Here is a 21,045-nt window from a genome sequence, read left to right as displayed (position 1 = left end):
AGGTCCTTCCCTAGTTTGATTTTACTGACAGATCCCTCAGACTGGAAGAGCTGACTTGCATTTCCAAGGATCAAATTCCTTCAGTGCCATTGCAGGTCCTCCAACAAGAAACAGCTAACCCACAGATAGTTTTCCAAGGCTTTTGTTCTTCAACATTTGAATACAGAAGCTGTAAATATAGACAGAGCGTATGCCAGGCCACATCCTTTCTCATGTTGTCATTCGACAATGAGGATAACTGTCACCTGCGCAGAGCTGACAGGGACTCAGTATGCTCTAAGTTGTACTGGCCTCTGTAGGCTTTTTCATTGTCTATATATTGTTTATGTTTATTTTTATTATTTATATTTATATATTATTTATATTTTTATATTATATTGTTTATATGTATGTACATATATTTATATAAACAATATATTATTTATATTTATACAGTCTGCCTCAGGACAGTATATTCTGGTCAACAGCCATCTCTCCTCTAATGTTCTTTTACGTAGTAAAGACGTATGTTTCTGTTGTGCCAGCTGTGATGCCCAGAAGGGGAGAAGTCAGTACCACTTTGTACTATTTGTGCATTTCCTCCTACACTAGCAGCCTCAACTGCCCAGTTGTGGTAGCTTTCAGTCCCAGGTACACTACTAAAATGATGCAAGAAGGAATAGCAGAGTTGAGAATGTGAAGATAAAATAGAAAATTAATTTTCTGTCATTATCTTTTGGCATATTGAGAAGAATACAGGAACCTGGTCAGTTCTCCAACATGTATCTTGGATCTACTGCTACACTCTATCTGTTGTTACCTATCTCGTCACCAAGAGTTGTGAAGAATAGGACACAGCTCTGATTTCTGCTTCAGTGAAAAATAAAAGAGGAATTTACAGCTTGGGAAGGCGAAGGGAAAAGATGACTTACATATTTTATATATAACTGACTATCATGATATTATGACTCAGAATGGTGAAATGAGGCAGGGTTCAGCAGTCAGAGTACAGCTGGCATAGGGAAGAATGTGATATTCTGTGGGTTTATTATATTTATGAAGTCATGGTTGAAAACAGGAAAGTGGCATAGGAATCTGCAGATGGGAGGAGGAGAGCAAAAGGGAGGTGCATACTCATTTTAAGTACATGTTTTTGCTGGCTCTCAAAGTAAGGCAAATAGGTAGGTTTCTGCAGCTGGTAGGAGGGTGTGCAAAAGGAGCCTGTGGTTTGTTTGTTTTTTTAGGGAAATGTCATTTAAAAATATTCCTGTGGACTGAGAAGCTCTGCCCACACTAGCAAACCTCAGAGCTGTAAGCTGACCAGCAGTTCTGATCCACTAGTCAAGTGCTGCATGTCAGGCTTGGCTTCAGCAGCATTGTTACTACTGGCTGATCCAACCCTGCTTAGGAAATAAAAACATCTGTAATGTGGAGATGTAGCGGTGATGAATGTAACTATAGGAAGGACAGTACTTCTAAAATAAATGTTTCAAGGTATTTTTCCAAAACAAATGCCAGGCAAAAGAACCTTTCAGCACGAACAGTTGGGTTTGGATCCTTCTGGCCTAACAATAAGCAGTGCAACTGCAGCATGATTCAGATTTGAAAGGTAGCGGGAAAAGGGAAAAGCGATAAAAAAGGAGGCGGAAAGCTCTGTGTCATGCCCCTAGTGCTGTGAAGTTACAAGATTGTTGTGCTAATTAACATATGTTTAACAGCTAATAGGTTTATTTTCAATCTTCCAGTGGTTGTGTTGTGGTAGCCGTGACGATCTAATGAGCTATGGGAAATGTCACTGCTGACATTGCTGATGTTGAGAGAAGGCACACAAGCCAGCTTTTGCACAAATATTTCGGCACACAAACCAGACCTAAACAATATTGGAAATGAAAGGTCATAAAAATATGTTTTCTTTACTTATAAATGTTGTCTTCCATTTCATTATCATCAACTAACATTACATCAGTACTTCTAGTAGAAGAGAAAGTTAGTAAAATATTTAAGACCCAATTCCAGCCAGTTTTCTGGAACCAGTGTGTAAATGCAACCAGCCATGTAGAAATATTTAGAATGGCTCTCTTACAACATTTTAATTTCAGATAATGAAAACCTTTAAGAAAATCATAGGATCATAGGCTGGGTTGGGCTAGAAGGGAGCTTAAAAATCGTCTAGTTTCAATCCCCCTGCCACGGGCAGGGACACCTTCCACCAGACCAGGTTGCTCAAAGCCCCGTCCAGCCTGGCCTGGAACACTGCCAGGGATGGGGCATCCACAGCTGCTCTGGGCAGCCTGTGCCAGTGCCTCACCGCCCTCACGGTAAAGAATTTATTCCTAATATGTAATCCAAATCTACCCTCTTTCAGTTCAAAACCGTTACTTCTTGTCCTATCATGACATGCCCTTGTAAAAAGTCCCTCTCCAGATTTCTTGTCAGCCCCTTTAGGTGCTAAAGGCTGTCACCAGTCACCTTATTTTCCGTGTGCTTTAGCATAGTTTCCAGGAGGATCTTTTCCATGGTCTGGCCAGGCACTGAGGTGAAACTGACTGGCCTGTAGTTTCCTGAGTCTTCCTTATTTTTAAGCCTTGTCAAAAATGGGAGTTACGCTTCTGCTGTTCCAGTGCATGGGAACTTCACCGGACTACCATGACTTCTCAAATATGATGTACAGTGGTTTAGCCAGATCCCCTAGGACCTGTGGATGCACGTCATCAGGTCCCACGGACTTGTGCACCTTCAGGTTCCTTAGATGGTCTTGAACCTGATCTTCTCCTACAGCAGGCAGTTCTTCATTCTCCCAGGCCTGTCATTTGCCTTCTGCAACTTGGGCGGTGTGGCTGGAGTGTTGGGGGTGAGGAGTGAGGTGGAAAAGTCATTGAGTACCTTCTCTACTCTACTCATTTCATACTTTGAGTGTCACAATATTTCTGATGAAAGAAAATGTCAGAACATCGATTGATTTTTGCAACACTATCGTCTTCTGAAACTGTGGTCTTGCCAAAGTCAGTTTTGCACAATTTGGTCGTGGTGTAACACAAAGCTGACTTTTGGTTGTTATTAAAATTGGCACTCTCTCCTTCAAATCGGAGCCAAAAATTTTCTGTATCAATTTCTTCTCACGCCTCTCCAATATCTAGAGATTAGGTTGCTCAACCTTTCCCCCTCCCATGCATACATACATACACAGCATGAGCTCTTTCATCAGGCAAGTTTCCCAAGATTTCACAACTCTCTTCGTTTCTCAGTTTAAAACTAAATACAACACAGCAGTGACATTTAATAGGACAGTAGTTATATGCCAACAGCTGGACTAAAACCAGCCTCTTTTACTCTAGCCAGAAGCTGGCCACTTTCCAGATGTGAGACTAACAAGCTTAGTGAATATCATAGCACAACCTCAAATACAGTGGTATTTTGCTGTGAAGAGAGGAATTAGAGAAAATGGGCTTGGACAGCTGATCTGGTATTTAAACCTTCATTCAGTAACTCAGAAAAGATTGTTTGAGTTCTGACTCTGTTCCTTGGCTTAGATCTAAATTCAGAATAGTCTGACTAAATTGATGTCTGAATGTTATGAACAGGGCCTTACAGAAATCAAATTAAGTTATATAAACCAGGAGCTCTTTCCTGTCATGGCAAAGAGGTAAAGCAAGTTAAGCATGTCACCTGGTCTTTGGTTTAGCAGCTGTGCTAAGATTTTAATCTCCTTTCAAAGGTCTAGTAAGGTTGATATACTGGGTTTTCAAGCTTTCAGGGAACTGGAGTAACTTTTTTGCATACTAGCATGATATATAGGTACTATGACATTAATAACACGATTGATGTCATGGCTTGATTCAGTTCTAGTTTCTCTTCCTTTCATCTACATTGTTAAGCTTCCAGTTCTTCTGATTTATGCCAGTTTGAGGAAACCAGGCATTAACCCTTATCAGGATTTAAAGAATTGCTTCCCAGTTATTCCAAGGCCCATTCTTACCAGACATTGAGTTGGCTTTTGAGAGAGAAGTTTGACTTTCAGTCCCATTATTCCTCTCAGAAGTTGTTACGGACAATGCAGAAATAGCTGTGTTGGGGCAAGTCATTTACTAGACTGCAACTTTCCCACATTGATTTTGTTAACATTGTTGCAGCATAGCTGGAATTAATCCGTTGGTTGTTTTGAACAAAGGAGTAAGTACAGTCTTCTTTATTCTTCTTAGGATGTTTTTTGGCCCGAAACAGGTCAGTGGCACTTCGCTGTTGACTCCTGAGAGCCAAAACTTTGTCCTTTTGGTTGTAAGGAAATTTACTTGTTTACTTTGGTTCACTCGGTATAGCGTGTTCTGCAGCACTGTGCGGTTTGCATTGCTGAATCTCTTGGTGAGTAGTGCATGCCTATGGGCTGGAGCATCTCCTCAAATGACCCTTTCAGAGTTTGAATTGTACCTCAATTATATTTACGTATTCTCTCCACCTTGGTTTTTTGGCATCCTATACTATCTGTTGCTTGGCATCAGCGAATCCTTTCAAAATTTAATACCACTCATACAAAAAAAAATAATTAAGCAGGTGTTCTTTTTGCAGGGCTATATTCCCAGGTTCAGTAAATTTAATGGTCTTAATTAAAAATTATGCTCAGAAAGTCATATCTTCCTTTTCTGCCACCTGACCAGGTTTAAAACACTCTTCACAGGCACAGGATGAGAAACTATATAAAGCATTTCATTTGTGCGAAGAAAAACTGGAAGGATGTTTTCCTCCTATGGGTTGTTGGTTTGCTTGGTTTTCAGGGGGATTATTGGAGGGGTTTTTTCCCCTCTGGGTATTCTTTTGATGACAGAAAAATAAAAATTAACTTTTTCAGTTAAAATACTACACCACAAACTCCAAGTATGTAAGTACGATAATGCAGAGAGGGAAAAACTTGAAAGGGAATACAGTTCTACAGCTGGGAAATGAAGATTTGCAGATATTTAGAGGACAGATGCTGAAAAGGGCTCACAAGTTTGTATGGCCATGAATAGGAATGTGTAATGAATGTTTACCAGTTTGGGTTTATATATTTAGGGTTGGTTTTTTCTCAGGAAAAGGAGATGTCACATGAAGATAGTACTAGGAATACTAGAAAGGGTGTTTTCAAATTAATGGCTGTCACGGGAAATGAAGTCTTTCATGCTGGCTTTTCTGTCACTTGGCAAATGTCCGCAGTATTCAACCTGCCTAATTTATGTAAATGAGTCTTTGTGGATATACCTCTGAGAATTAATCGGTGTAATTGCTTCCCTGACCTATTTGACAAAGCTAAACTTAGTTGCTGCAGTAGCTTTAAATTGCAGTCCTCAGTCAGAAGATATTTAGGAGTCTTATGTTTAGTTCAGATATAAAGAGGCAAATTAGACTGTAAATGATTTTGACATCTGTAATACAGCCTACCTGCCACAGGCGAGATAACAGAAGCCCATAGTCCTGCAGCGCTCTGTAAGACCATCTTCCATTTTTGCAGAGTTTTGGGCAGGTTTGGGGCAGAATTCTGAAATCAGGGAAAACCCACAACCATGAGTTCACTGCTGACAGATAAAGCCACGCTCTAAAGACAAGACAGGAGAAAGATGGCATGTCTGTCCAGCGGCATCCTGTCCAGTAAGTGCCAACAAACACATTTCCTTGTAATGAAGCATGTGAGCCTCTGTTGGCGCCCTCCTACAACGAGGGGCACTTGTTACTGAAATGCTGTCACAGGCTCATCATTTTGTAGGCCATGACCTATATTTGGTTGGCGCATATGCTGAGCTTTGGCATACAGCAGTGTGAGCAGGCATGCTGCCATGCTGACAGATGACCGTCTGTGAAGATGGTGCCAGGAGAAGAACTTCAGTGGCCTGAGCCGTGTGGCGATATTTCAGACGTTTTTTCCCCGTAGTTTGCTCACTAAGAATAAAGGGACAGGCCCAGAAATGAGAACACTTCATCAGACCCAAAATCCTTTTCTCTGGCTGCATTTAAATGCAGTACTCTGAAAAATTTAGATAAAACAAAGGGCAATGTGAGCCTGACACCCTGAAATTGAAACCTCCAGCTCCAGAAGCAGGCACTGGGGAGATCTTAGTCAAGCACAGCTCCGCAGCTTGGCTGTGTCTCTAGCACAAGTTCTTTGCCAAAATCCATGAGTATGAGCAGCTGGGACATGGGAGTTTGCACATCCTCCCTGTCTGAAGAAGTCCCTTGGGAAAGTAAGCTTTTTCAATTTCACTTGAAAGCTCCCATCTTTCTGTTCTAAAGGCGCCTTAAACTTTCTGAAATAAATGCAGTAACTGTAACATTAACAGGGCTGCCGTGCCCTACTTTTTCTTCCTCTCATGCCATTCAGCCTCTGCCTTTTGCTTCTTTTATAGGGACCGGATGAGGACGTCTGTCAATGTAGTGGGGGATTCTTTCGGTGCTGGCATTGTCTACCACCTTTCCAAGGCAGAACTTGACACCATTGATTCCCATCATAAAGGGCACGAAGACATTGAAATGACCAAGACTCAGTCAATCTATGACGACATGAAAAATCATAGGGAAAACAACTCAAACCAATGCGTTTTTGCAGCTCACAACTCAGTCATAGTAGATGAGTGCAAGGTACCTTTCACATTTATGGATATTGAGACATGTATATAGCACTGCATGCTTTATTTTATCTTATTTTTAACCTGCATGTATTTTTCAAATCGTTCTGCAAATAACAATGTGACAACAAGGTCCATGAACCCCAGACATTTTGAATGAGTTTGAGCAGTTCAAAAGATGTTTTTTTGCACTCTTCCTAAAAGTTGTCATTTGAGGGGAAAAAATCATGTGCATTGTTTACATATCAAAAGGCAAGATGCAGCGTATTATGGAATATGCCAAGACGCAGAGAATATGGCATCACCTTCTATGGACATTTACTTAATTTTCTATGGCAACAGAGAACTTAAATTGCCAACCCAAATGAAGAATAGCTGCAATTCAGATACAGGTGTTGTCATTTGCTGACTGCCTTCATGATATGCTGTTCAGAGATGGACATGTTGAATGCACTTTAGCATCAGAATGCTGCTGCACTCATACAGCATGCTTACGCTTTGCTTCTGTGATTGTTCCCAAGTCATTAAGACACAAACGTTGTATTCTCTCTCTAATCCTTGCTGTAACTAACATGGATTATTAATAGTAATAATAATGTCTTGATCAGAGCAAAGTGAGCTTGACAAACCCTACTAGTTGAATGAGAAAACAGTTGGGGAGGTTAGTGGTTAAAACTTAACTAAGCACCCACCACTAGGACAGGACACTTTAAAATCAAGACAACAGTTTTTGAAAAGAGAGTAAACAAGCTGGAACTTTTAATTTTGTAATATTTTAATATTTATTTATTAATATTTTGATCTGATCCTGCACACTGTCTTTGACACAGTGAATTTGCCAGTGAGCCTACCTTAGCCATTCATCCAAACAGATTCTCTTGCATCTTCCAGTTGCCACAACTAAGCCAGTATCTCAGCTGTGAATGCCTACGCTAAGTCCATTAGCAGATCACTATGTATGCTGGAAATATAAATCCTATTCTGTCACTTTCACCTGTCTCCAGCCTGGATGGAAATGTTCTTTAGCATATATTGTTTTCTAACGCTTCTAGATAATGTCAGGCCAAGCCTGCATTTCCAGGGGAAAAATTAATACTGAATTCAGGAAAGAAAAAACTTTTATCTTATCCTCAATTTTCCTCCAAGTTTTTAATAACATGATTATTTTAAGTGAAAACAAACACTTCCTTCTGGCCCTTTCCTTTTCTGACTCACTATATTTTCATGAGAAAAAAGAAAAGAAAATCTGAAATGGAAAGAGAATACATGTTTAAACTAAACTGTACTTCTCAAAATAGAAAAGAATGCAGAATAGATAAAAATTTCAAGGAAAAAAGAAACTCCCTGAAAAGAAGGGTCTCATTTGATAATTTTTTTTTTTTTTGTCGTTAAAAATAAGTATGTGCACACACGCACTTTTGGGTTAAATTCTTCTGGAACTTTCAGAAAACTTTTTCAGTGAAATAGACTCCGCTAATTTCAGTGGGTTATAAGACAAATTCAGCTACCATATATCAGTCTGAATATTCAGTTCATGGAACTGAATACTGATAATTTTATCTCATAATATCTCTTAGATTTGCACAGACATCCAAGTCAGTCTAGAAAGTAGTAGCCCGTTGATGCAATGCTTGCACTTTCTTTTCTCCTTCATTTTCTTTTATAATTTCCCTCAGTCGAGGCAGTAGCTCAGCTCTTAAACATGGATTAACAGTGTAGTGTGGCAACCTAAGCCCACCCTTTCATTAAAATTTGGTGACAGTGATTCATGAGCTGGAAGTGTTTGTCCTTTTTCATTGTTTTAGGTTTGTTCTGCTTGCAATCTCATTTTGCACATTTAAACTCATGCGATGAGCCAGGGTTTACTGGATTCAGCATAAGGCTGACTTTGAGCAGGTCACTTGTCTTGTCCATGTGTCTGTCTGCAAGCTGCCAAAAGGATGTGATCTTACAGTCTACTTTATAAACTATGAATGTATGCTGACGTTTGCAAAGCATTTGGATCATGTTCAAGTGGTCTATAGCTCCCAAGTGTTAGAGTAGCAAAAGAAACATAGTATAGGATCTGGGGCTTCAAAACAGCCAGCTGTTAAATCTGAAGAGACATCTCTTCATCCTGTCAAATGCACTGGTGGGTTGAAAAGCTCACTGCAACTCTGGTCAGAATTTGGAAAAGGTAATCTACTAGCATGTCCTTTCTGTTTACTTTCTGTAATAAATTCAATATATAACATTATTAGTTTATAATTTTGCATGGTCAATGTATATAATTAATGAGTAGTTTACCTTTATACGGGGGTAGAGTGGTGGTTACTGCACGATATTTTTGTATTTTTTTTATTATCATATTTCACATGATTCTATGTGATTTTCATTTCTGAATAAGCTGTTCATTCCTGTATTTGCATGTTTCCCCCTTTCAATTATCTAAGAAAAAGCTTGACTTTGTTTCAAAAATCAGTGCATTTTGTCATGTTTCCATGTCCCAAAACGCTTCCATGCATCCAGTTTATCCAGCATGGGGAATTTCAGCTCTGTCTTTAAGTTTTCATTTGAAGCTGGGGATGTTAACTTACAAGGTAAGTTAGGAAAGAGTGAGCCATCCATTTAGGATGAAATGAAAGATTCTCTCCCAATTATAAATATCTAGATCACTTTTGTAAAGCTAAATTGACATTTTACCTTTTTAAAATTTTTCAAATCCTTTAGCTGGAGCTATCTTTCTGGAAGCATGTGTTTATTTATAGTGATTTCTGGGATGTGATGTACTGGCCAGTGTTTACTGTGAGTTGTAGATCACTATTGGTCTTCTACCATACTTAAAACCTAAAAATTTTAACACACACCTTTACTGGCAAGAGTGCTGTTTTGCTGTACTACGTGCGAGACAAAGATAGCATTATGACTATAGTCAAAGTCTTTCACTACATTGTTAGAAATAGTGGTATAATGAACGATACTTTCACAGTGTATCTTTTCCTCCATTTCTTTAAAGGTGGTGTAATTGTAGGTGAGTTTGTATAGACAGACATCTATATGATTATTCTGGCCTTGCATATTTTTCATGTCCTTGCATCAGCTATCCTGCTTTGCTAAGGAATTCCACTGAAAAAATATGGCTTTCTACATAAAAAAAAAAGTAAATCTTTTTTTTTAAATAATCCAGATAAATCTATAAGAGATAGAAAGGAGTAGAATCTGAAATATTTATTTAAAAAACACTACAGCAAAGGCTAAGAAAATACAGAACTTTTTTCCTACTGCTGATGTTTTCTAGACAGTATAATAAATGAACAGGAGTCTCACTATTTGGGAGTGTTGTGAATTCTGAATAAATGCATTTTACATGTATAATAATACATGGTGTATGTAATTCCTGTAAATATCATGATCTTCCATATAAAACTCATGACTTTTCTTGTCAAAGTGCCTTGGCCTTTAAGTTGGTTGTTGATGATAATTACTTGCAGGTAACACTGGCAACCAATGGCAAATCTGCAGACTTCAGTGTTGTTGAAGAAGAGCCTTGGAAACGTGAAAACTAAGGGAAGAGGTTCCTAGCTCCATCTTTAGTAAGCCCTGAAGCTATCTTCTGGCAAAAGATATCACGATTAAAGAAGATTTCTCTTTTTTCTATTTAACAGCTACAGTTTCTGCTTACTTAATTTCTTAACTGAAACTTAGCAAAGATCTCATCGAGTCATGGTAGTGTCTTTGCCAAGCAATGATACATAACCATCTGTCTCCCTTGTGTTACTGTTTGGATGATGCAGCTGGAGAATACTCCATGCAGTGCAATGTGCTCTCACCCACCTCCCCTTTCATTCAAGACACAGAGAATGTAAATGCTGCAAAATGGGAAGATCAAAGTGCCAGTACGGTTCACTACAGAGACTCAGGGTCACAAATACGAGAGAAACATAGCACCACATAAACCTTCAAGTGTTTTGGTGACTCTTGTGGCATACCTGATCTATTTAGCACTGTATGGCTGAAATATCTTTTGAAAATATCCATAAAGATTTCTATTTGTTTTAATAATAACAAGCACTGTATTTTTGTGCCTAGTTGTACTTTAAACTGAACTTAGATCCAGGGACAAGATTAATGTGTAGAAGTTAGTAGATTATCCCAAACATTTGGTTAGATCCGTACAACTAATACTTAACATCAAGACAAGACCTTGGATTTGTATGCGCATGTGATGTGTTTTTATCGGCTGTCCCAGGGCAGGTGCAGCCTTATGCTGGGGCTGTGCTGCTTTGTGACCACAACGCGTCATGTAGTACAAGGCAGTATTACAAGGGTTGGTAGTTCCTTCACTAAATTTATGCCTGATGTACAAAATACAGAATACCATGGGCTCAGTTATGTCATTCTTAAAGTAGGTAGCACCTTACTATTCACCCTGCTCCACTGATGTCAGAGGGATTCCTCGTGTGGACTGGACTACTCAAGTAAGGTACTGCTGAGACTGATCATGGATGCCATGACTGGGTATTTGATAATGAGCTATAAACAAATTCTGAATCCATTGCTCTAAGAAATTAAGTTTTTGAATGCAATCATCAGTAGCATTTGGTGTGCAGTGAAAGCCATCTTTCAAGTATATGTCATATTTCAGAGAATGGCTAAATCCTGAATTCATTGCTAAGCTGAATTCCACATAAGGTTAATAGAATTTGGCCAGGGTTAGGACAGAATGAAGAATAAAGCAGGATTTCAGGATTTAGACCCGTACATTGAATATACATCTCTCTCTCTGTCTTTTGCAGAGTAACAAACACGTATAACTCTCTAATGTCAGATACATTTATCTTAGAGCACATGGCATCTGAATTAACAAGATGGTGTTTTGTCAACATAGCTGACTCATCCTGTCAGAAGAAATTAGAGTGATAATTATTACCCTGTGAAGTGCTTTAAAAGGTCCTTGTTAATACTCAGCAGTTTTAAGGCACTGTTGAATGCTATTTGTACTGTTAGCAATGTTCTATAGCAAAGCTGAGCCATGCGACCTTGGGAGTCTCTGTGCACAGAATACGCTTTGTGCAGTTTTGGGGGGAGCTCTGAGAGGTTCTCAGAACGAATCAGAGTATGAGCGTATGGTACACTTAAAAGTGTCAGAAAACAGGGTTGAAACATTTACGGAAATTGGCCATTCAGTGCCTGTGCTCAGACCTGTCATGGATTTAAACAGAAATAACGTGTTTAAATGTAGAGTGGTATTTGGCTTTGTAGAAGCTATTGAAATATAAATATAATCTGCTTTTGCTCATCTGCATTCATATAAATATCTCCAAAAATGCACACGGACCTGAGCCAGCCAAGGCTACTGGCATGGATCATCATGTGCAAGATCAGCTCCGTTGGGGGAGTGCCCCTCATGGAAGCATTTGCTGTTGTGGAATGTTTTTCTTGCCATTGTATTTTGTCCTCATTTGCATGCCGTGGCTACAGTCCCAAGCAAGGTGGCCGATATAATTTAACAAATACTGAACCACTGTGAAGTCTGTAGGCCTCTAACACGCATTAGAGGTGGAGACCTTTTCCAAAGGCCTCCTGAAGCATTTTAAGGATTGTTTTTTGTGTGAGTGATGGAATTGTAGGATATTTGAGGAAGTGGTAGGCAGGTTGTCTTCTCTTTTCCTCAGTCATTGGTATCAGGATATTCAGAGTTAACCTATAGCTGACTGCTGCTTCTCCCAATTTACATTCAAAGACATTTTTACTGCTGGGTTATGTGCTAGAAATGTGCCTGGGATGGTGTGCAGGTACTCTAAAGTGTTGCCTGCTCTGAGGGTGCTGGCTCACATAACGTGAAATTTGCTGTGACTTGGGTGGTAATTATATCCAAGAATAACATGCAGTGTTTACCCCGGTTTATATCCAGCATTCTCAAGCTGTTTCGTGGCACAGCTCACCCATTAATAGATGACTTCTTTTCCTCTTCACTGTAGTAGTTTCCTAGGAGCAGCCACACTGATTGCTTGCCTTGAAAGTACCTTTAAAAAATGGGTCCCATGCACTTTTAGCTGTCATCGGAGACTGTTTAGCCGTTGGAAAAAACTAGGGATGCCAGCAACATGTGACTAGGCAGCTCCACAAAATTATCTATTGAGAAACAGTTAGAATATGCTTAGACTTACCCACTTGGGACGTATTGTCCTTTGAAGAGCGCTTCTTTGGATAGAGATTAGGGGAGGAAGAAATGAGATGCTGGAGAAACCCCACCCACACAAGGAAGAATAAATTTGGGTCTTTTGATAGGACTAGAATAGCAGACTGTGATTTTAACATAGTAATTCTGTAGATACAGTAACTCAGGGATGTTTCAAAAGATAATTACGATGGTACTTCTCTATTTAAATGTGGATGTGGGAGAAGGAGAAATGTTGTTTTTGGTATACTCCTCTGTTTTTAGCCTGACTGAATATTTAATATAGTGTGACTCCAGCGCAGCACTGTATTTAACCATCAAAAAGCTTTCCATTTCTCTGGGAAAATGTAACTCACTCTTGGCTTGCATTTCTCGATTTGCTCATTCCACATGAGGCTGGGTTGCTACTTAACTAAATAAACAGAAAATAACCCAGAGACCAGCCACTTCAGCTAATACAGGGTTCGCATTTCAGCAGGCATTGCTGGCTACTGGCCAGTCTCCTTTTAGTTTCACCAGGAGTGTTGCATTAATTTGCATCTGGCCGATCTTTTGTTTGCAGTGCTAGGGTGGCAAAATTAAAGGAAAAGCAGAGCGATTTTTTTTTTCTGTGTAGTTCCTAAACAAATTAACATTTCTTTCTATATCCATCTCATTTGTTGCTCTGTCAGTTCCACACACCCACGCCCACCCTTGTCTGTGCAACTGTGATATCCTTTGCTGTCTGGTTTGCTGACACTGGCACATGGGCACATGGAAAAGTATAGACCAGGCGAAGACTCAGTTAATTGCATACTTAATTAAATACATGCTTATGCATTTGCTTTTTTGGCTTTTTTGCTTTTTGCTGCTGCTTTTTTTTTTTTTTTTTTTTTCATTTACTGCTTAAGCTAGGTCGCCATGCTCTTAGTATCTGTTCATTGAAACTAAAGCATCCTGTACATTAGAGCTACAGAAGAGGTAGAGCACTTCGCTGCTGAATTTGTTTCTTCATTGCTTCCTTTAGAAGATAAAGGCTGCACCAGCACTGTAAGAAATGCGCGCGGGTCTTCACATGAAGGTGCTTGAAACAGGTAGGGGATAAGCCATTTGAACCATATTGTGGGATGTGCGCCTTCCATTTGAATGAGTGAGAAACTCAGTATGTCTTCAAAAAACTGTTTGCTATAGTAAAACCTGTGCCTGCAGTGCTCTGACTACGTGAAAGCCCCACTGAAATCTATGGGAATCATGGTCTTCCAGGAAAGGTCAGATCCCTTCCCGTCTCCATTAAGTTATAAGATATTTCACAATCCCATCCTAGGGGATAGTCTTTGTCTGCGATTTATGATGACGTTGATTCTCACATCCAGAAGACTTCTGCCAAAATGCTTCTTTTTTGCCTACTTTTTTCTATGCTAAAAGTCCAGCAATGAATTTAAAACTCAGCACAAAAATATGGATGACTATCATTAAGGTTTTTTTTCCATTTCTTTTCTAAGATACAGCTGCTCTCAATTTCTTTCTCAAAGCACATGGAATTCCAAACTTTATGCCACTTTAAAGCGTACAAGTAATACAGATTTCTGATTCATTTTCCATCACTCCCAGGGTCATTAGTTTTCCAGCAGTAGACACTCAGAAGAGCAGACTATTCATCTGAGAAGCTGCAGCAACAGTGTTTGAACATATTTATTCTGGCAACTGCCTGGATTTTCTTTGCCTCCTCATCTTCACTTGTGTTGTTGCAGCCTTGTTGTAGCAACGCAGCAGCAATCGCACAAATCCCCAAAACCACAGGCAATATTAAACCTCACCTCTGACGTTCACTTCTGTAATTATCTTTTAAAAGGATCTGAGCTTTAGGACCAGGCTCAGGAGAATCCTTTTGATATAACTGTTTCTCATTTCATTAAGTTACATTTGTCTATTTTTATTGCTGCATTTGAACTAATTTGCAGAAGGACAAATAAGGGCACTTTATAAAAATGTACTGTAATATTACTCTGTTTTGAGCCAGATTACTATCCTTGATTTTATTACTGTGACTTCTAAGGCCACAATTAAGATATTTTTCATGTTAGTTGTTAGGATAGGCATATAGTCCATTGGCACAATTCACCTCAGCTATAATTCACCGTATAAGACTATGTAGAAGCTGCTGTTCCCAGCAGAAAGCCCTCTCGGGAAGATGAGTTATATTCTTCTCTCCAATCATATTGATGGCTTTGAAGGAAAAATATTTACCCAATTTCCTTTGTCTGAATAATGATATAGAGAGTGTAGCTTAAAGTACTGGGGAAAAAAAAGAGCATTGCAATACCGAAGTGTCAAAGCAGCAGTCCAGCTGTAAACAAATTGTTCAGCTTCACCATGTTATGTTACGTTCTTGCTTACAGTTTACCTGAGACAGTGTATTTAGTACATATTCCTTTCAAAGTCATTGTTATTTCTTCCCACGTAGGCGCCAAGGCTGTGTCTCTGCGGTCCGCAGACAAAGCACAGGTCCTGCAGTTCGGCACACCCAAGGCAGGACTCCCGGCAATGACCCCAGCAGTGCCTGGGCACAGGCTGGGCAGTGGGTGCCTCCCTCATTTTTTCCTCCTTATAGTTTGACGTTAAATTGAATTCTGCTGCTATTAATGGGTCAAACCGCTGCTGATGCCCAGGTGCTGGTAATTCTTTTACTTTGTGTATGAGTGGGCTCCTTGGCACGAGGCTCTAGGAAACCGTTCCTTGCACATGCTCCCCTGCTCGGGGGAAACCTGGTGACTTCCCACTACCGGTTGATACAAATCCTAACGGATAGGGTGGTTGTGCAGTTGCAACAATGAGTCTTATGGAAAACCCAGGCTCCAAACATTGAAAAAATCTAAAGCATACGACGGAGACACTGAGTAGGTCTCTACTAGCCCAGGATGGGAATCACCAACAGGCTAATGCAGGATTTGGGGAGGCAAGAAAACTTGTGAGACTTCTCACCCAACCTTTGAGCCCCTTCCTCTTCTAGCTGCATTCTGCTGCAGAGCCCATGCTGATCAATGCCAGAATGTCCAGTCCTTCTAGTCTGATTTTTCAAAATTCTGGAGGCCTGCAATTGTTTTTAATGATGCTCTGTGGCGCACACCATTACATGAAGGGAAACTGTCACAGGCAGCATCACACAACCTGGATAGTCTCGTACCTGTATATTGCTTTGTACATAAATAATATAGTTTGCAGGGATTTTTGTATTATTCTTTTCTATTTTTTTCTGCAGTTTTTCAAAGACTGTATGCAAACCGTGTTTACAAATTGATTTTGCAGTCAGTATTGTAGATTATAGCATTACCATTTTTGTGTTTTTATGGGCTCGTGAGTTCTTGTGTACTACAGGTTGTCCTTCCTTCTTAAAGACAATTGCATACACTTCCACCCAGCCCATCCTGCTCCTTTCTTAAATATATCCCATTCCCAATGATCTGGTGTGAACCCTAACTTGTAGAATGCATGAGAAAAAGCTGCATATGTATTTATATTGTTAAATATTATATGCTCAATACTGATTTACTTATTAATACATGTTTTAGGGGTTTGTACTTGTTCTCTGGAAACTACAGTGTAGACAGAACTAAATTACCTAGTATCTGTAATTTACAGACACACTAATATTTTCTTATAATACTTTCTATATGACCGTATAAGGTATGGGGATAGTCCTTTAAAGGTGATCTGTACCTTAGAAAAAAAACAGTTTTCTTATAACATTTGGGATCAATGAAGTATTTTTGTGTTATGTTCAGTGATGAATTATAAACAAAGCACAAAATGCAAGAAGTTAAATAGGTATTTCAAGATGTCCTTAAATGCTGCAGTTCATTATGGAACAATGTTGTAATAATCTGAACAATCTTCTAGGTTGACTGTCTTGGGCAATCGTCCCTCACTTTTGTCATTTCCTCTGGTGTTACCTTTGCCAAATCCTGCAGTTCTTTCTTAGGATCTGATCATGTGTAACTGACTGACTCAGAATACAGTTTATAGAAAACTGGAGATCTGGGTGGGCAGGAAGTACATTATCAGGTACCCAGTCCATCTTGCTATAATCCAGTGTATATGAGTTCAGCCTGTGGAAAGAGTTCATGATTTGGCCGTCTGCCTTTGCCTTTTTGAAAAGGGACCAACAGCATCACCACGGGACCAATGTAATTGGGTAGCATCCGTACAAATACCTCCTGCTTTCTTATGTATTTTAAAGAGAACAACCACTCTATTTTTTGACCAGGACAAGTGACAGTTGCTTCTCTATCATGGTCATCTGTTCCCATTGGGCAAATACCTGTTGGCATGAAGTCTGTGGCTATAATAATTTCTATTTGATTAACAAGCAACAGTTTTTAGAGGAATAAAAATAAGTTAATATAAATATTCGTAACAATTACATCACGAAAAATCTTTTATGGCCTACTAGCTCTTTGACTGTGATCCAAAACAAAGGAAACATTGAATAGCAAGTACTGTTGTCCCAGTGTGACTGATACTTCAACTATTCAGAAAACTATGGGGCCATGTTATTCTGCTGAGGTTTTGGAGACAAAATTTCTAGTAGATACACATATAGGAAGTGTGTTGGTATACCCTTGTATTTTAATCTCTTTCTTGTATTTTAAATCAGATGTACCAGGTATTATCTTACTAGGAACCACAGGTAGAGTTGTGCTGAGTTACTAATAGCTGTAAAACCTTATTGATACCAGTTTTGACATTTTGTTAAAGCATGATGTCCAGTGCCTCTCTGCACTTAGAGTAGATAACGTAGCTATCAATGTGTAATTTCAGTGAAATGGTGTATACAGTATATGTAGCAGTGCTTTAATTTAATTTAATTGGTGTCTGTGTATTGAGCCATAGTAGAAAATTGGACTGTCTTTTAAAATTTTGTTCTACTTTCTGTTTTTCATTTGTATCTGAGTTTGCTTCCTTTTAGCCCTTTAGCTGATGAGGTTGTAGTAGTAACTGCTTTATCTGTCTGTTAGGGAGTATCCTGTTCTGATAACATTCAGAATCATGTATGCAGCCAACTTACTGTAAATGTTACTTTGAGTTTTCAGCTGTCTAACCAGTGTGGTATGTGTTAGTACCTGCATGTGCATAGTTCCCCGGCAGTGAGTGAAAGCAATCCCAGCATCGATTTGCTGCCTTGTAAATGCAGTTGTTAAGCATTAAGAATTAATGTTCACCTAGAATTACTGGTTTCTGTTTTGTTTTCTTCTTGTTTGCTTGAAATGTTGGGACTCCTATCACCAGAAGTTTAATAAGTCACTATTTAAATTGGCACAATGAATAAGGGAAAATCCATCTAACTGTGTTCCTGCTGGATGCCCTGGCTGCTTTTGACTCTTCATGCACTGTGAATCACTCGGCCCTTAGTCACGTCACAGCATCGAAGGATACCTCTGAGTCACTTCCAGTTCCTCCTTGACCACAGACGCCAGCGAAGCAAGTGCAGTCACAGGGCTGTGAGTGGGCAAGGCTGCAGGCAGCAGCGGGCTGCTAAGCTAAATGCTTCTCAAGCTACCGTGGTTGTTGTACAGGCCTGTTATTTACAAAAAGTATGTCTGATCATAAAACGGACGTACAAACTATATAGTCAGTGGCAAAAATCTCCTGAAATCAGGGCTACAGTGCAGATCTGTAAGAAAATAAGACCTTTCTGGGGCAAAACCTGAAGGTGGTTCTGAAAGAGCTTGGGACAGCGAGAAGAAGCTGGTTTGTTTCTAGATACCCTGGGCCTGGATCTCATCAATATAATCATCCCCTGTGAGTAGAAGGAGATCAAAATCGGGCCCCAAAGCACAGAATGTGTCCTGCTTGGTGAGCCCCATTACGATGCTACAGTAGGAACCGCACACTGCAGTGCTGTGTGCTGCCTAGTCATCACCTCTGGCTCCCTCTTCAAAGCGACCAGGCACAAGCTGGAATGTTTTCAGATGTTTCATGTTAAAAGGATAAAAAGGAAGAGGGATAAGGTTGGTGTTTCCCTTACACACAAGAAGTTCCCCAGATTTTGAAATGACATACTGTACAGTATCTATAGCACAGTTTGTTTAAAAACTAATGAATGCAGATGATAACAATTCTCCCAACTCTGGGCTCTGATCTTGTATATTGTAGTTGGAATGCCTCATAGACTTGAGTCTATTTTTGTAGTTCAGATCCTCTCTTCCTCACAATAATCAGTAGTCATTTGCTTTTAATGCTTTCTTACGGTGTGAACTGATTTCTGTAACTTTCGCGTATAAAATAAACTAGACATTGCTTCTGTACTGGAAATAGTTAAGAATATAGTATTTCACTAAGTGTTGTACCTCTTATGTACATATCATCAATAAATGTTGATTCATAATTTTCATGGCTTATATGTGTAGTTTTCATGTCAGCCTGGGCTCAATACAGGGATGCTTTGGGTAGGAGCTCAGATAACGCAGTCTGGTGTGAGAGGCTGCCTGCTCTGAAAACTGCAGGCAGGGTAGGAGGTGGACCTGACTTTGACATAGGGTTAGAAATCTCACCCCTCACTATATCCTTCACATATTCCGGGGTGCTGGCTGCAACTGAGCTCATTTGCCACAAAGGCCAGGGTGCACTAACTACAGTTCTTGGCAACGAAGTCTAGAGAAGTGGGAAGAGATGTTAGAAGGGCAGGAGGATACAGTGCAACGGTTGCACTTGCTTTAGAAATCTACTTGCCTCTCCTGGCTGCTGAAAAATAAGTGTCTTCCTCAAAGCCCTTCTAAAAAAGTCAATAAATAACTCCTGTAGCTGAACCCCTGGAGCACTTTGCAAAGAAACCAACTCTATTTAGTACATGAATTAAGAGATGCTCACGGAGTAAACCATGGCCCGGAGGACTGGCCGTTGCTAAGAATGGAGAGAAAGCTTAGACGTGTATGCTCAGAGTAGCACACGTTACGGAAATAGTGTAACTACCGTTGTGTGAGCGAGACACATAACAAAAACCCGGGTTGTGAGGTTTAACAGTCTGCACAACCTTGGGCTTGCTTCTTACTAATCTAACCAAGGCCAGCATCCACTTGATAAGTTTCCAATGAAAATCCAGGCACGTCAGGAAGTGGCTTTGGCAGTGCTCCAGCTGGCAGCCTGCCCATGCAGTCACTACCGAGCGAAGTCCTGACCCGGCCCTGGGAAGATCTTTTGGCAAAAGAGACATTTGAGGCCCAAGCTAGCTGCTGCCATTGCTGTACCACGTTGCCGCTTTCTGCCAGAGGCGGAAACATCCCGATGTGGCCTCATCAACAGGCACTGTTAATAAATGTGTGCTGCTGATGTAGAATTCCTCACTGATGTTTGTTGCGCTCAGGATTCCCCATCAGGTATTTTATGTGCACTGTGTATGTTCAAATTCCTACCATAAAAGGTCGTTATTCCTCTGTTCCACATCATGCCAAAAAGTTTGAAATTAAAGACTCTACACTGTGATTTATGTTTGATGCTTTTCTTAAAGCAATGTTTCTGCAAGAATGACCTAAAAACCCCAACCCATGCAGGACCCAATGCTGCAATTATATGGATTTGTCCCTTTTGAAAATACTCCCCCCTTGCAAGCCCCTTGTGTGCCCTCTTTCTACATGTCCTCAGTCTTAGAGAAAAAGGTTATTTCAGGAGTGTCTTTGTATCTGGAATGTGTCCCTCTCTACAGGAAAGCATCTGCTATAGGTGCTATAAAGCACAGTGAGTCACGGACCCTCTCAGGCACGAAAGAAAAACCGAGAGAACACTTGAGGGCTGCTAAACCTTTAACAGTCTTCTCTTTTCTATTAGTGCATGTAAACAGGACAAGGATATGAAAGAAACAGGTGGCCCCAACTTGCAGTGTTTTAGGAGGAAAACAACATTAAAAATGACACTGAGTTGGGCTAGCAAGGGTTATTGCAGCAACTGCTTCCAGTGCAAGAACATACAAGTACCTGGGCATGGTTCGGTGCTGCCAGGCTTCCGAAGCTCCCCAGAGCTGTGCAGAGCCCCGTGCGGGCACACAAAGCTGCAGCAGGTCCCCAGCCCTGGCAGATGGCCAGATACTGCCCAGCATGGGCACCGTGCCACCGCACCGTTCCACCGCCGCAGCAGGCGCGGGAAGGAAAACACATCATGTGCAAGACCAGGGCTTGCAGTCGCGGTAGGGTTAGCAAGGCAGGCAGGTCCTGCGGTGATAAGAAAAACGTGTCTGTGTAGACAGATAAATTACAAAGTGACCGCTGCCCACCAAAACTTGCGGGGGTGGGATCCAGGGGCACAAGGCCTCACACTGTTTACAGTGCTTCTGTAACTGTAGTTAAA

The 21,045-nt window shown here is 40.3% G+C and overlaps 1 protein-coding gene across 2 annotated transcripts in view; it reads left to right on the top strand.

The window, feature by feature from the left end:
* Window positions 1-19,099, top strand: part of SLC1A2 (solute carrier family 1 member 2) — a 99,404-nt gene extending 80,305 nt beyond the window's left edge. For both annotated transcript variants that reach the window (XM_055816256.1, XM_027795839.2), the window contains exons 10-11: window positions 6,351-6,582; window positions 10,040-19,099. In XM_055816256.1, the coding sequence (XP_055672231.1) occupies window positions 6,351-6,582; window positions 10,040-10,114 (307 nt within the window). In that variant the 3' untranslated portion in view covers window positions 10,115-19,099. The remainder of the gene's footprint in view (window positions 1-6,350; window positions 6,583-10,039) is intronic.
* The last annotated feature ends 1,946 nt before the right edge of the window (window positions 19,100-21,045 follow it).

This window comes from Falco peregrinus, chromosome 1 (assembly GCF_023634155.1).
Source record: "Falco peregrinus isolate bFalPer1 chromosome 1, bFalPer1.pri, whole genome shotgun sequence".
Classification (NCBI taxonomy): domain Eukaryota; kingdom Metazoa; phylum Chordata; class Aves; order Falconiformes; family Falconidae; genus Falco; species Falco peregrinus.
The sequence above is the reverse complement of the archived record's forward strand: the minus strand, read 5'-3'. Positions and strand labels throughout refer to the sequence as shown.